Raw genomic sequence first — 14,692 nt, 5'->3', positions numbered from 1 at the left:
CAGATGAGACCAAAATCGAGCTCTTTGGCATCAACTCAACTCGCCGTGTTTGGAGGAGGAGGAATGGTGCCTATGACCCCAAGAACACTTGGGTGAGAACCTCCTTCCCTCAGCCACGGCAATGAAAATGGGTCGTGGATGGGTATTCCAGCATGACAATGACCCAAAACACACGGCCAAGGCAACAAAGGAGTGGCTCAAGAAGAAGCACATTAAGGTCCTGGAGTGGCCTAGACAGTCTCCAGACCTTAATCCCATAGAAAATCTATGGAGGGAGCTGAAGGTTCGAGTTGCCAAACGTCAGCCTCGAAACCTTAATGACTTGGAGAAGATCTGCAAAGAGGAGTGGAACAAAATCCCTCCTGAGATGTGTGCAAACCTGGTGGCCAACTACAAGAAACGTCTGACCTCTGTGATTGCCAACAAGGGTTTTGCCACCAAGTTCTAAGTCATGTTTTGCAGAGGGGTCAAATACTTATTTGCCTCATTAAAATGCAAATCAATTTATAACATTTTTTACATGCGTTTTTCTGGATGTTTTTGTTGTTATTCTGTCTCTCACTGTTCAAATAACCTACCATTAAAATTATAGACTGATCATGTCTTTGTCAGTGGGTAAACGTACAAAATCAGCAGGGGATCAAATACTTTTTTCCCTCACTGTATGTTTATACTGTATTCTATTCTATAATATTCTACTGTATCTTGGTCCATTGCGCTTTGTCATTGCGTGTCCATATATGTATATATTCTTAAATTCCATTCCTTACTAGATTTGTGTGTATTGGGTATATGTTGTGAAATTGTTAGATATTACTTGTTAGATATTACTGCACTGTCGGAGCTAGAAGCACAAACATTTAGCTACACCCGCAATAACATCTGCTAAACACGTGTGACAATTAAAATTTGATTTGGATTTGATTTGAACAATTTTCGTGAATGGGGTGGTGTACCTAATAAACTGTCAATGAGAACTACCTTCTCAAGGAACTTGACATTTTCTACAATCTTTTGCTTTGCTATTATTTGTCGTTTAACCCTGCAAAACTCATTTTTGTATTTATTTACATGCAAATCATGTAAATCAGTGACACTGGTCTTGTTTTAATAATCGACTCAGATGCTCAATCTTCCATGTCTAGAGGAACCCATTGATTAGAAATAGATCCTTACCTTACAGCGCCCTATTCTTCAAGACTGTTAAATACCAGGAACACACATGCTATCCTCTTCTCCCCCTTTAGGCGACACAAGGCACCAAGGCCAACCACTCTGAGCTGAGGCATTACAATGATAGTACAGTCGTGGTCAAAAGTTTTGAGAATGACACAAATACTACTTTTAACAAAGTCTGCTGCCTCGGTTTTGATGATGGTCATTTGCATATACTCCAGAATGTCGCGATCAGATGAATTGAGATGAATTTGCAATTATAAGTCCCTCTTTGCCATGAGAACTTAATCCCCAAAAAACATTTCCACTGCATTTCAGCCTTGCCACAAAAGGACCAGCTGCCATCATGTCAGTGATTCTCTCGTTAACACAGGTGAGAGTGTTGACGAGGACAAGGCTGGAGATCACTCTGTCATGCTGATTGAGTTAGAATAACAGACTGGAAGCTTTAAAAGGAGGGTGGTGCTTGAAATCATTGTTCTTCCTCTGTTAACCATGGTTACCTGCAAGGAAACACGTGCCGTCATTATTGCTTTGCACAAAAAGGGCTTCACAGGCAAGGATATTGCTGCTAGTAAGATTGCACCTAAATCAACCATTTATCGGATCATCAAAAACTTCAAGGAGAGAGGTTCAATTGTTGTGAAGAAAGGCGTCAGGGCACCCAAGAAAGTCCAGCAAGCGCCAGGACCGTCTCCTAAAGTTGATTCAGCTGCGGGATCGGGGCACAACCAGTGCAGAGCTTGCTCTGGAATGGCAGCAGGCAGGTGTGAGTGCATCTGCATGCACAGTGAGGCGAAGACTTTTGGAGGATGGCCTGGTGCCTGGTGTTTTTCTCTCCAGGAAAAACATCAGGGACAGACTGATATTCTGCAAAAAGGTACAGGGATTGGACTGCTGAGGACTGGGGTAAAGTCATTTTCTCTGATGAATCCCCTTTCCGATTGTTTGGGGCATCAGGAAATACTTGTGTCATTCTCAAAACTTTTGACCACGACTGTATAGGCAAGTTTTTTTCCTCACAATAAAGATGTGAAGGAATAAAGTAAATAAATAAATTAACTGGAGCATATAGTTTATAGAAATAAACACTTTATCAGTCGGTCTTTCTTCTCCTTAACAAACAAGTTCAATATAATTTAAACATAGAATAGTGACGTTACGTTGGCTACGTTAAGACTGGCACTATACTGAAACAGAATCACAGACCTGGGCTTCACCGTCTCTGTATCAAATCGTTCCTTTAAAGATAAATAGTTTCAATGTTACACCCACCCAGTATATAATTGGTTTACACCCAAAGTTGATTTAGGCATCGTTGTACATATATGTCCTTAACAAAAATATAAATATATTTTTTGATCCCGTCAGTACATTTTGGTCATGCAAAATAAAAAGCTAAGACATGCCAGAACACCACTTCACCAACAAATTGTTACAATAAGATTTTCAAACCATATACAATAGATACATGATATACTGCAACATCGTACAGCATACAGATTAGGCTAATACTGTGCAATCACACATTTGCACTATGCAAAATATGTGTAATCATTAAGCTTCACTCTGAAAAATCTTTAAAACAACCTTATAAGACACATTTTAGAAATATCACATCTAATGAAACAGCAAAAATATACATCTTTCAGGTCCCGTTTCCTTTTTGTGCATTTCAAATGGTACATTCTTCACAATGTTGTCTCTGATTTGGTACAATAAGATTCATAAACAAAAACAACAGCGACAATCATATGACGATACATACAAAGCAATATTCATGACGACAACTATCATGATAGTGAGCTACTTCTTCAAAGTGCAAAGAGAGCAGGTTGTTGAGTGTGTAAGACCTGATGCCAACAGCTGAAGTCTGTCTGTCTGCCTGTGCTCCTTTATTAAAGGATACAATAGCTCTCTGAGAAAAGGGTTGATTTAAGGGCTCTCATTTTAAGGACTTTCTATACTCTGTAACGTTAAAAAAGTGCAGGCACTATTAGAAATGCAGAACATCTCTGTCTTCAAGGAAGGTCAGTGTTTATGTTCTTCTGTCTGGGGGGTTTGATTGTGTTTTGAAGGTTGTGTTTTCTGAGGGGCCCTCAGGAGTAGGAGAGGGTCCTCAGGAGCTCGTTGAGGCCCTTATGGACGTTGGCAGGCTGGGAGGTGGCGCACTCTGCCAGCCAAGGCCCCATGTGGGTATAGAGGGCTTGGCACAGGTTGACGGTGGCCCCCCGCACGCTGCCGCCCCGGCCGTGGACGGTGCCGCTATGGCTGGATGTGCCCAGGAGGTGCCACAGCAGGGGTAACACCTTCTGTTCCACCACCTGGGGTTTACGGGGATACAGCTCTGTCACCAGATCTGAAAGACAGGCCAGAGGAGGGAGGGAGGTAGCAGGATGAGGAGTCAAACACATTGTAACAAGGAGCTTATGAAATGCTGAGAGCATATGGCCCTGACATCTTTTTCTCCCTCCTTTTAAGAGGCTAAAGACTCTTTGGATGACAGGCAGAAAGACCGTTGCCATTGCACTGTTGCTTAGGAGCTTTTGTCAACTCAGATCCTAATCCAAATGTTAAAAGCCAAATTAAGTTTACAAAGTGTAATCTATGTAATTTAGGTACCGAAGGGAATTTCTCAAGGAAACAGTTTCAGTGAACATACCTGCAACCTTCTCTATGAGATCCACCTTCGCCTTGCCACTCAGGAATTGGGCCTTGGTGCAGAAGGGCTGGAGGAGGAGAGTGTTATCTGTGAACAAAGTCAAGTTAGAGCTGGTCATCCTCTCCGCTACATTCAAGCCTAAAACCAGATGATGTGATGGCAAACATCATCAGACACCCACCCAAGTTTTGGATGAGTGCGTGGATGGCTCCAATAGCAGCAGTGTAGATAGCGTTGTTCTTGGAGTTGAGGTGATTGTCCACGATGGCTGGGACCAGGATGTAGACTACCTGGGCAAGGTTATCCTTCATCACAGTGACGATCTTCTGCAGAGACTCTAGAGCGTACAGGTTGACCTTACTGTTGGACTCCTGCAGTCTGGCCTTAAAGGCATCAAACACCTGCGAGAGAAGGACAGAGGGAGGAGAGCAGCATTACTACAGATTCAACAATGACCTACTTACACAGGCCCTTTTATCTATGGAACTTTGTATGGTTTATTTCGTCAATAAAAGTTATAGCTAGTATTTTTTGTGATAGTCAGAGGATTTCGGCCTTTGGCAGCTTAGGGTATATGAGGCCAAAAAATATCCTGTTTTGTTCTGCTGACATCAGGTACCGGAAAGATGCTGCCGATGACCATGTTGGGGTTGTGCTCGCAGTCCACCATTAGCTGGTCGATGCCCTTAATGCGCTCTCTAAAGTCCTTTGAACCCAGCAGGGCTGTGAGCTGCTTGATGTACTCTGTCTTGTCTGCAATGCTGTGAGCTTGAGGTCTTCCATTATACTGCCCAGACTCCCTGCAGATACACAAACAGTAGGTAAGACATGGAGAGGGGAGTTCATACTGATGGATACACACATGAACAAACTGTACATTCATTGACACAAACTGTGCTAATGCATGGACAAACAGCAAGGCTAGCCATGGCTACAATCATAACAGTTCAGTATACTAGGGATGTAGACTTGATGAGAGACTAAATTGAGGGATAGTATGGACAGTGCTACATGTTTCCGTTCGTGTTGCGTTTTCCCACCTGTTGACCACTTTGAGTGGTTCCCTGTTGAGAGATGAGGCCCTCACTGTCCCACTGCCAGGGTGGGAATGCCGGCCCCTGGCTGACGGGGTGTCCTGGGGCATCTCTCCCAGGCCCTGCAGAACACATTAACACACATCAAATCAAATCACATTTTATTTGTTACGTGCCGAAATGCTTACCAACAATGCAGTTCAAGAAAGAGTTAAGAATATATTTACTAAATAAACTAAGGTAAAAAATAAATAAAAAGTAACACAATAAAATAACAATAACGAGGCTATATACAGGGGGTACCGGTACCGAGTCAATGTGCGGGGGTTAGTCGAGGTAATTTCTACATGTAGCTATGGGTAAAGTGACTATGCATAGATAATAAACAGCAAGTAGCTGTTTCAATGTAAATAGTACGGGTGGCCATTTGATTAATTGTTCAGCAGTCTTATGGCTTGGGGGTAGAAGCTGTTAAGGAGCCTTTTGGTCATAGACTTGGCGCTCCGGTACCGCGCGGTAGCAGAATGAACAGTCTATGACTTGGGTGACTGGAGTCTTTGACAATTTTTTGGGCCATCCTCTGACACCGCCTAGTATATAGTTTGTGGATGGCAGGAAGCTTGGCCGCAGTGATGTACTGGGCCATACGCACTACCCTCTGTAGTGCCTTACGGTCAGATGCCGAGCAGTTGCCATACCAGGCGGTGATGCAACCGGTCAGGATGCTCTTGATGGTGCAGCTGTATCACTTTTTGAGGATCTGGGGACCCATGCCAAATCTTTTCAGTCTCCTGAGGGGTAAAAGGTGTTGTCGTGCCCTCTTCACGACTGTCTTGGTGTGTTTGGACCATGATAGTTTGTTTGTGATGTGGACACCAAGGAAATTGAAACTCTCGACCCGCTCCACTACAGCCCCGTCAATGTTAATGGGGGCCTGTTCGGCCCGCCTTTTCCTGTAATCCACGATCAGCTCCTTTGGCTTGCTCACATTGAGGGAGAGGTTGTTGTCCTGGCACCACACTGCCAGGTCTCTGACCTCCTCCCTATAGGCTGTTTCATCGTTGTCGGTGATCAGGCCTACCACTGTTGTGTCGTCAGCAAACTTAATGATGGTGTTGGAGTCGTGATTGGCCACGCAGTCGTGGGTGAACAGTGAGTACAGGAGGGGACTAAGCACGCACCCCTGATGGGCCCCAGTGTTGAGGATCAGCGTGGCCGATGTGTTGTTGCCTACCCTTATCACCTGGGGGCGGCCCGTCAGGAAGTCCAGGATCCAGTTGCAGAGGGAGGTGTTTAGTCCCAGGGTCCTTAGCTTAGTGATGAGCTTTGTGTGCACTATGGTGTTGAACGCTGAGCTGTAGTCAATAAACAGCATTCTCACATAGGTGTTCCTTTTGTCCAGGTGGGAAAGGGCAGTGTGGAGTGTGATTGAGATTGCGTCATCAGTGGATCTGTTGGGGCGGTATGCGAATTGGAGTGGGTCTAGGGTTTCCGGGATGATGGTGTTGATGTGAGCCATGACCAGCCTTTCAAAGCACTTCATGGCTACCGACGTGAGTGCTACAGGGTGGTAATAATTTAGGCAGGTTACCTTCGCTTCCTTGGGCACAGGGACTATGGTGGTCTGCTTGAAACATGTAGGTATTACAGACTCAGTCAGGGAGAGGTTGAAAATGTCAGTGAAGACACTTGCCAGTTGGTCCGCGCATGCTTTGAGTACAACTCCTGGTAATCCGTCTGGCCCCGCAGCTTTGTGAATGTTGACCTGTTTAAAGGTCTTGCTCACACCGGCTACCGAGAGCGTGATCACACAGTCGTCCGAAACAGCTGGTGCTCTCCTGCATGCTTTAGTGTTGCTTGCCTCGAAGCGAGCATAAAAGGCATTTAGCTCATCTGGTAGGCTCGCGTCACTGGACAGCTCGCGGCTGGGTTTCACTTTGTAATCCGTAATAGTTTTCAAGCCCTGCCACATCCGACGAGCGTCAGAGCCGGTGTAGTAGGATTCAATCTTAATCCTGTATTGACGCTTTGCCTGTTTGATGGTTTGTCTGAGGGCGTAGCGGGATTTCTTATAAGCGCCCGGGATTAGTGTCCCGTTCCTTGAAAGCGGCAGCTCTAGCCTTTAGCTCGATGTTGCCTGTAATCCATGGCTTCTGGTTGGGATATGTACGTACGGTCACTGTGGGGACGACGTCGTTGATGTACTTATTGATGAAGCTGGTGACTGAGGTGGTATACTCCTCAATGCCATTGGATGAAACCCGGAACATATTCCAGTCTGTGCTAGCAAAACAGTCATGTAGTGTAGCATCCGCGTCATCTGACTACTTCCTTATTGAGCGAGTCACTGGTACTTCCTGCTTTAGTTTTTAGCTTGTAAGCAGGAATCAGGAGGATATAATTATGGTCAGATTTGCCAAATGGAGGGCGAGGGAGAGCTTTGTATGCATCTCTGTGTGTGGAGTAAAGGTGGTCTAGAGTTTTTGTCCCTCTGGTTGCACATGTGACATGCTGGTAGAAATTAGGTAAAACGGATTTAAGTTTGCCTGCATTAAAGTCCCCGGCCACTAGGAGCGCCGCTTCTGGATGAGCATTTTCTTGTTTGCTTATGGCCTTGTACAGCTCGTTGAGTGCGGTCTTAGTGCCAGCATTGGTTTGTGGTGGTAAATATACGGCTACGAATAATAAAGATGAGAACTCTCTTGGTAGATAGTGTGGTCTACAGCTTATCATGAGGTACTCTACCTCAGGCGAACAATACCTCGAGACTTCTTTAATATTAGACATTGCGCACCAGCTGTTATTGACAAATAGACACACACCCCCACCCCTCGTCTTACCAGATGTAGCTGGTCTGTCCTGCCGATGCACAGAAAACCCAGCCAGCTCTATATTATCCATGTCGTCGTTCAGCCACGACTCGGTGAAACATAAGATATTACAGTTTTTAATGTCCCGTTGGTAGGATAGTCTTAATCTTAGATCATCTATTTTGTTTTCTAATGATTGCACGTTGGCCAATAGAATGGATTGTAGTGGAGGTTTACTCACTCGCCTACGAATTCCCAGAAGGCAGCCCGACCTCCGCCCCCTTTTTCTCTGTCTTTTCTTCACGCAAATGACGGGTATTTGGGCCTGTTCTCTAGAAAGCAGTATATCCTTCGCTTCTGACTCGTTAAATAAAAATTATTCGTCCAGTTCGAGGTGAGTAATCGCTGTTCTGATGTCCAGAAGCTTTTTTCGGTCATAAGAGACGGTAGCAGCAACATTATGTACAAAATAAGTTAAAAAATAAGTTACAAACAACGCAAAAAAACAAACAAAATAGCACAGTTGGTTAGGAGCCCGTAAAACGGCAGCCATCCCCTCCGGCGCCATTGTAGACACATGTAAATTAAGCGCAGCAGGTTCATACTGCAAACCCGACTGATAGCATCAGCTGATATTCCACCAATTAGATTCATCACTCTACCTTAATATGGTGGTCTATTTAGTCGACCGGGTTCTGCACACACATTCTGATGGCTGCCGCGCGCAAGCCATGTGCTGGTGTTCTTGGTGACATGCCATTTCTGTTTTCCCACCACCAACCCCAGCCTCCACCTGTTTGGGCTCTGCTTTTGTTCGTTCAGAGGGATTGGTATAGTATACCTTGCTCACTGCCTGTAATTATTATCATCTTACATGATGTATGCTCTGGCAGTGAGCTACCCCGAAGGAGCAAAGACTAATGTACTGCATTTATTGTCATCTTTTCTAATAAATGGTTAAACGAATGTGGCGTTTCCTGTCTGAGCCACTGCTTCCTTACAGTAACAGTGTCTTGTCTCAAAACGCAAGCCCCCAGCAGGGGGAGACTAAAATAGAAAGGAATGACTCATAACAGTCCCACACACCTTCTCAGTTAGACAGTGTTCTGTAACTTAGTCTTCAATGTGAAGACAGTGTTCTGTACCTTCAAATCAAATCAAATCAAATCAAATTGTATTGGTCACATGCGCCGAATACAACAGGTGCAGACATTGCAGTGAAATGCTTACTTACAGCCCTTAACCAACAGTGCATTTATTTTAAACAAAAAAAGTAAGAATAAAACAACAACAACAAAAAAGTGTTGAGAAAAAAAGAGCAGAAGTAAAATAAAGTGACAGTAGGGAGGCTATATATACAGTAAAATAAAGTGACAGTAGGGAGGCTATATATACAGGGGGGTACCGTTGCAGAGTCAATGTGCGGGGGCACCGGCTAGTTGAGGTAGTTGAGGTAATATGTACATGTGGGTAGAGTTAAAGTGACTATGCATAAATACTTAACAGAGTAGCAGCAGCGTAAAAGGATGGGGTGGGGGGGCAGTGCAAATAGTCCGGGTAGCCATTATTAGCTGTTCAGGAGTCTTATGGCTTGGGGGTAGAAGCTGTTGAGAAGTCTTTTGGACCTAGACTTGGCACTCCGGTACCGCTTGCCGTCGCGGTAGCAGAGAGAACAGTCTATGACTAGGGTGGCTGGAGTCTTTGACAATTTTGAGGGCCTTCCTCTGACACCGCCTGGTATAGAGGTCCTGGATGGCAGGGAGCTTTGCCCCAGTGATGTACTGGGCCGTACGCACTACCCTCTGTAGTGCCTTGCGGTCAGAGGCCAAGCAGTTGCCATACCAGGCGGTGATGCAACCAGTCAGGATGCTCTCGATGGTGCAGCTGTAGAATTTTTTGAGGATCTGAGGACCCATGCCAAATCTTTTTAGTCTCCTGAGGGGGAATAGGCTTTGTCGTGCCCTCTTCACGACTGTCTTGGTGTGTTTGGACCATGATAGTTCGTTGGTGATGTGGACACCAAGGAACTTGAAGCTCTCAACCTGTTCCACTACAGCCCCGTCGATGAGAATGGGGGCGTGCTCAGTCCTCTTTTTTTTCCTGTAGTCCACAATCATCTCCTTTGTCTTGGTCACGTTGAGGGAGAGGTTGTTGTCCTGGCACCACACGGCCAGATCTCTGACCTCCTCCCTATAGGCTGTCTCATCGTTGTCGGTGATCAGGCCTACCACTGTTGTGTCGTCGGCAAACTTAATGATGGTGTTGGAGTCGTGCCTGGCCATGCAGTCATGGGTGAACAGAGAGTACAGGAGGGGGACTGAGCACGCACCCCTGAGGGCCCCCGTGTTGAGGATCAGTGTGGCAGATGTGTTGTTACCTACCCTTACCACCTGGGGGCGGCCCGTCAGGAAGTCCAGGATCCAGTTGCAGAGGGAGGTGTTTAGTCCCAGGATCCTTAGCTTAGTGATGAGCTTAGAGGGCACTATGGTGTTGAATGCTGAGCTGTAGTCAATGAATAGCATTCTCACGTAGGTGTTCCTCTTGTCCAGGTGGGAAAGGGCAGTGTGGAGTGCGATAGAGATTGCATCATCTGTGGATCTGTTGGGGCGGTATGCAAATTGGAGTGGGTCTAGGGTTTCTGGGATTATGCTGTTGATGTGAGCCATGACCAGTCTTTCAAAGCACTTCATGGCTACAGACGTCAGTGCTACGGGTCGGTAGTCATTTAGGCAGGTTATCTTAGAGTTCTTGGGCACGGGGACTATGGTGGTCTGCTTGAAACATGTTGGTATTACAGACTCAGTCAGGGACATGTTGAAAATGTCAGTGAAGACACTTGCCAGTTGGTCAGCACATGCTCGGAGTACACGTCCTGGTAATCCGTCTGGCCCTGCGGCCTTGTGAATGTTGACCTGCTTAAAAGTCTTACTCACATCGGCTACGGAGAGCGTGATCACATAGTCGTCCGGAACAGCTGGTGCTCTCATGCATGCTTCAGTGTTGCTTGCCTCGAAGCGAGCATAGAAGTGGTTTAGCTTCGTCTGGTAGGCTTGTGTCACTGGGCAGCTCGGCTGTGCTTCCCTTTGTAGTCTGTAATAGTTTTCAAGCCCTGCCACATCCGACGAGCGTCAGAGCCAGTGTAGTATGATTCAATCTTAGACCTGTATTGACTCTTTGCCTGTTTGATGGTTCGTCGGAGGTCATAGCGGGATTTCTTATAAGCGTCCGGGTTAGAGTCCCGTTCCTTGAAAGCGGCAGCTCTACCCTTTAGCTCAGTGCGGATGTTTCCTGTAATCCATGGCTTCTGGTTGGGGTATGTACGTCACGGTCACTGTGGGGGACGACATCATCGATGCACTTATTGATGAAGCCAGTGACTGATGTGGTGTACTCCTCAATGCTGTCTGAAGAATCCCGGAACATGTTCCAGTCTGTGCTAGCAAAACAGTCCTGTAGCTTAGCATCTGCGTCATCTGACCACTTTTTTATTAACCGAATCACTGGTGCTTCCTGCTTCAGTTTTTGCTTATAAGCAGGAATCAGGAGGATAGAGTTATGGTCAGATTTGCCAAATGGAGGGCGAGGGAGAGCTTTGTATGCGTCTCTGTGTGTGGAGTAAAGGTGGTCTAGAGTTTTTTTCCCTCTGGTTGCACATTTAACATGCTGGTAGAAATTAGGTAGAACAGTGTGAAGACAGTGTTCTGTACCTTAGTCTACAGTGTGAAGACAGTGTTCTGTACCTTAGTCTACAGTGTGAAGACAGTGTTCTGTACCTTAGTCTTCAGTATGAAGACAGTGTTCTGTACCTTAGTCTACAGTGTGAAGACAGTGTTCTGTACCTTAATCTACAGTGTGAAGACAATGTTCTGTACCTTAGTCTACAGTGTGAAGACAGTGTTCTGTACCTTAGTCTACAGTGTGAAGACAGTGTTCTGTACCTTAGTCTTCAGTATGAAGACAGTGTTCTGTACCTTAGTCTTCAGTATGAAGACAGTGTTCTGTACCTTAGTCTACAGTGTGAAGACAGTGTTCTGTACCTTAGTCTACAGTGTGAAGACAGTGTTCTGTACCTTAGTCTTCAGTGTGAAGACAGTGTTCTGTAACTTAGTCTTCAATGTGAAGACAGTGTTCTGTACCTTAGTCTTCAGTGTGAAGATAGTGTCTCTGATGGGAGCCAGGTCTTTGGCAGGGATATATTTCTCCAACATCTTATCGAAATCACGGTGCGGTGACAGAAACAGCAGCATTCGGCGCCCCTGGTACCTGAGGGGCAGAACAGCCTCAGAGTCAAACAATGCCACTCACTCTATTGATAACAGATTCACTTGCTGGTATTAAAACAGACACTCATTGGTATTAAACAGAATTTCCTCCCTACCTAGCTTCCTGGGAGGAGTCTTGTGCCAGCTTGGTGACGGCAGGTAGGATTCGGTCAGTGAGGTCTTTCCCTCCAGACAGCAGACGGGCAGCACCAATGTTCTCCATCAGGTTGGCCATGTGATGACCCGCGCACTTCCTCACCACGGAGTTCAGGTGACTGTTCACAAGAGACAATATCAGGGATGTGGTCAGCACCACATAGAAAATAAAGCCTAATGGCCTATTTTAATGATAAGATACAAGCATGATAAAAATGTAATATCTACAAGCAAAGCATGTAGTCCTAATTCAGGTGAAGAACAGCTGAAAGTGCTATCTGGTGACAGTGAGTGTGTCTGACCTGAGGCCGCTGGTGAGCAGGGCGTTCAGGCTGCGTGTGGGGGTGCAGTGTTGCACCATGCTGTCCAACGCTGCATCCACATCCTGCCTGATGAAGGCGTTGGTCTCCCCAGCCTTCTGCAGCAGAGCCTTGGCCGTGCCCTCCAGCTCCTGGTCCATGCCCTTCTGCAGCGCGGTGTACAGCTCACCCATCGCCCCAACCGCAACACGGGACACACCTGAACGAAGGTTCCTCACCTGGGGAGCAATACACTCAGATGTTGATATCATTAAATTATATAAAAAATTATAATCAGACATCTGAGTAAGGGCTTGAATGGTCAAATGTCCTCATCAGGACATTGGAAAATCAATCATTGAGGGCTAAAGTCTACAAGGACCACCCTGTACTGAATTGATTGAGGCTGAGATTATGATTAGAAGGAGATTGGATGAGGGTCCCCAGGACAATGGACTGCCGTTTCACATGAATGAGGAGTTGTGGTCGTACCTCTTGGATGAGTGCGAGACAGACGTCATGCAGCCTGTTCAGCAGTATGTCTGAATGGTAATGAGTCAGACCACGGAGAAAGGTCAGGCCCTCAATCTTCTTCTCCCTTCAATCAAAAATAGAGAAATAGAAATTGAGTAAATCCAATCCATTGCTTATATGCATAGAACAATAATACATTGACTTTTGACATAGGGTCTTACTAGACAATGTTTAAGTATAGCATCTGATTAAAGTAACTGTCCAGTGAAAAAATGAAAAGTCCAGTGAAAAGTTCATATTCTGTTAACTCATACACAAATAATGTTGTTGACTCGTCCTATACTCGTATTTCTGGCCAAAGCATAATTGGAGAGAAAACACTTACAGTGCATTCGGAAAGTATTCAGACCCCTTGACTTTTTACACATTTTGTTATGTTACAGCCTTATTCTAAAATTGATTAAATTGTTTTTTCCCCCTCATCAATCTACACACAATACCCAATAATGACAAAGCAAAACCAGGATTGTAGATATTTTTGCAAATATATAAAATAAAAAACCCTGAAATATTACATTTACATAAGTATTCAGACCCTTAACTCAGTACTTTGTTGAAGCAGTGATTAAAGCCTTGAGTCTTCTTCGGTATGATGGATTCATCTCTGCAGATCCTCTCAAGCTCTGTCAGGTTGGATGTGGAGCATTGCTGCACAGCTATTTTCAGGTCTCTCCAGAGATGTTCGATCGAGTTCAAGTCTGGGCTCTGGCTAGGCCACTCAAGGACATTCAGAGACTTGTCCTAAAGCCATTCCTGCGTTGTCTTGGCTGTGTGCTTAGGGTCGTTCATCAGATGGTCTGATGAAACCAAGATTGAACTCTTTGGCCTGAATGCCAAGCATCACGTCTAGATGAAACCTGGAACCATCCTTACGGTGAAGCATGGTGGTGGCAGCATCATGCTGTGGGGATGTTTTTCAGCGGCAGGGACTGGGAAAGGATCGAGGGAAAGATGAACGGCGCAAGGTACAGAGAGATTCTTGATGAAAACCTGCTCCAGAGCACTCAGGACCTCAGACTGGGGCGAAGGTTCACCTTCCAACAGGACAACGACCCTAAGCACAATCTTGTTTCTCATTGTCTGAGAGTCTTAGGTGCCTTTTGGCAAACTCCAAGCAGGCTGTCATGTGCTTTTTACTGAGTAGTGGCTTCTGTCTGGCCACTTTACCATAAAGGGCTGATTGGTGGAGTGCTGCAGAGATGGTTGTCCTTCTGGAAGGTTCTCCCATCTCCACAGAGGAACCTTGGAGCTCTGTCAGAGTGACCATCGGGTTCTTGGTCACTTCCCTGACCAAGGCCCTTCTCCCCCGATTGCTCAGTTTGGCCGGGCGGCCAGCTCTAGGAAGAGTCTTGGTGGTTCCAAACGTCTTCCATTTAAGAATTATGGAGGCCAATGTGTTCTTGGGGACCTTCAATGCTGCAGAAATGTTTTGGTACCCTTCCCCAGATCTGTGCCGCAACACAATCCTGTCTCGGAGCTCTACGGACAATTCCTTCGACCTCATGGCTTGGTTTTTGCTCTGACATGCACTGTCAACTATGGGACCTTATATAGACAGGTGTGTGCCTTTCCAATTCATGTCCAATCAATTGAATTTACCACAGGTGGACTCCAATCACGTTGTAGAAACATCTCAAGGATGATCAATGGAAACAGGATGCACCTGAGCTCAATTTCGAGTCTCATAGCGAAGGGTCTGAATACTTATGTAAATAAGGTATTTCTGTTTTTTATTTTTATAAATTTGCTAACATTTCAA

At 45.6% G+C, this 14,692-nt stretch overlaps 1 protein-coding gene across 2 annotated transcripts in view; it reads right to left on the bottom strand.

The window, feature by feature from the left end:
• Nucleotides 1-2,257: 2,257 nt before the first annotated feature.
• The window catches only part of LOC121539216 (TOG array regulator of axonemal microtubules protein 1-like), a 34,530-nt gene continuing 22,095 nt past the window's right edge, over nt 2,258-14,692 (bottom strand). For both annotated transcript variants that reach the window (XM_041847547.2, XM_041847548.2), the window contains exons 14-22: nt 12,892-12,997; nt 12,403-12,638; nt 12,061-12,219; nt 11,819-11,945; nt 4,879-4,994; nt 4,458-4,638; nt 4,020-4,239; nt 3,839-3,925; nt 2,258-3,535 (exon numbers count right to left, since the gene is read on the bottom strand). In XM_041847547.2, the coding sequence (XP_041703481.1) occupies nt 3,276-3,535; nt 3,839-3,925; nt 4,020-4,239; nt 4,458-4,638; nt 4,879-4,994; nt 11,819-11,945; nt 12,061-12,219; nt 12,403-12,638; nt 12,892-12,997 (1,492 nt within the window). In that variant the 3' untranslated portion in view covers nt 2,258-3,275. The remainder of the gene's footprint in view (nt 3,536-3,838; nt 3,926-4,019; nt 4,240-4,457; nt 4,639-4,878; nt 4,995-11,818; nt 11,946-12,060; nt 12,220-12,402; nt 12,639-12,891; nt 12,998-14,692) is intronic.

This window comes from Coregonus clupeaformis, chromosome 25, assembly GCF_020615455.1.
Source record: "Coregonus clupeaformis isolate EN_2021a chromosome 25, ASM2061545v1, whole genome shotgun sequence".
Classification (NCBI taxonomy): Eukaryota; Metazoa; Chordata; class Actinopteri; order Salmoniformes; family Salmonidae; genus Coregonus; species Coregonus clupeaformis.
Note: the sequence above shows the minus strand (reverse complement) of the source record. Positions and strands in the feature narration are given on the sequence as shown.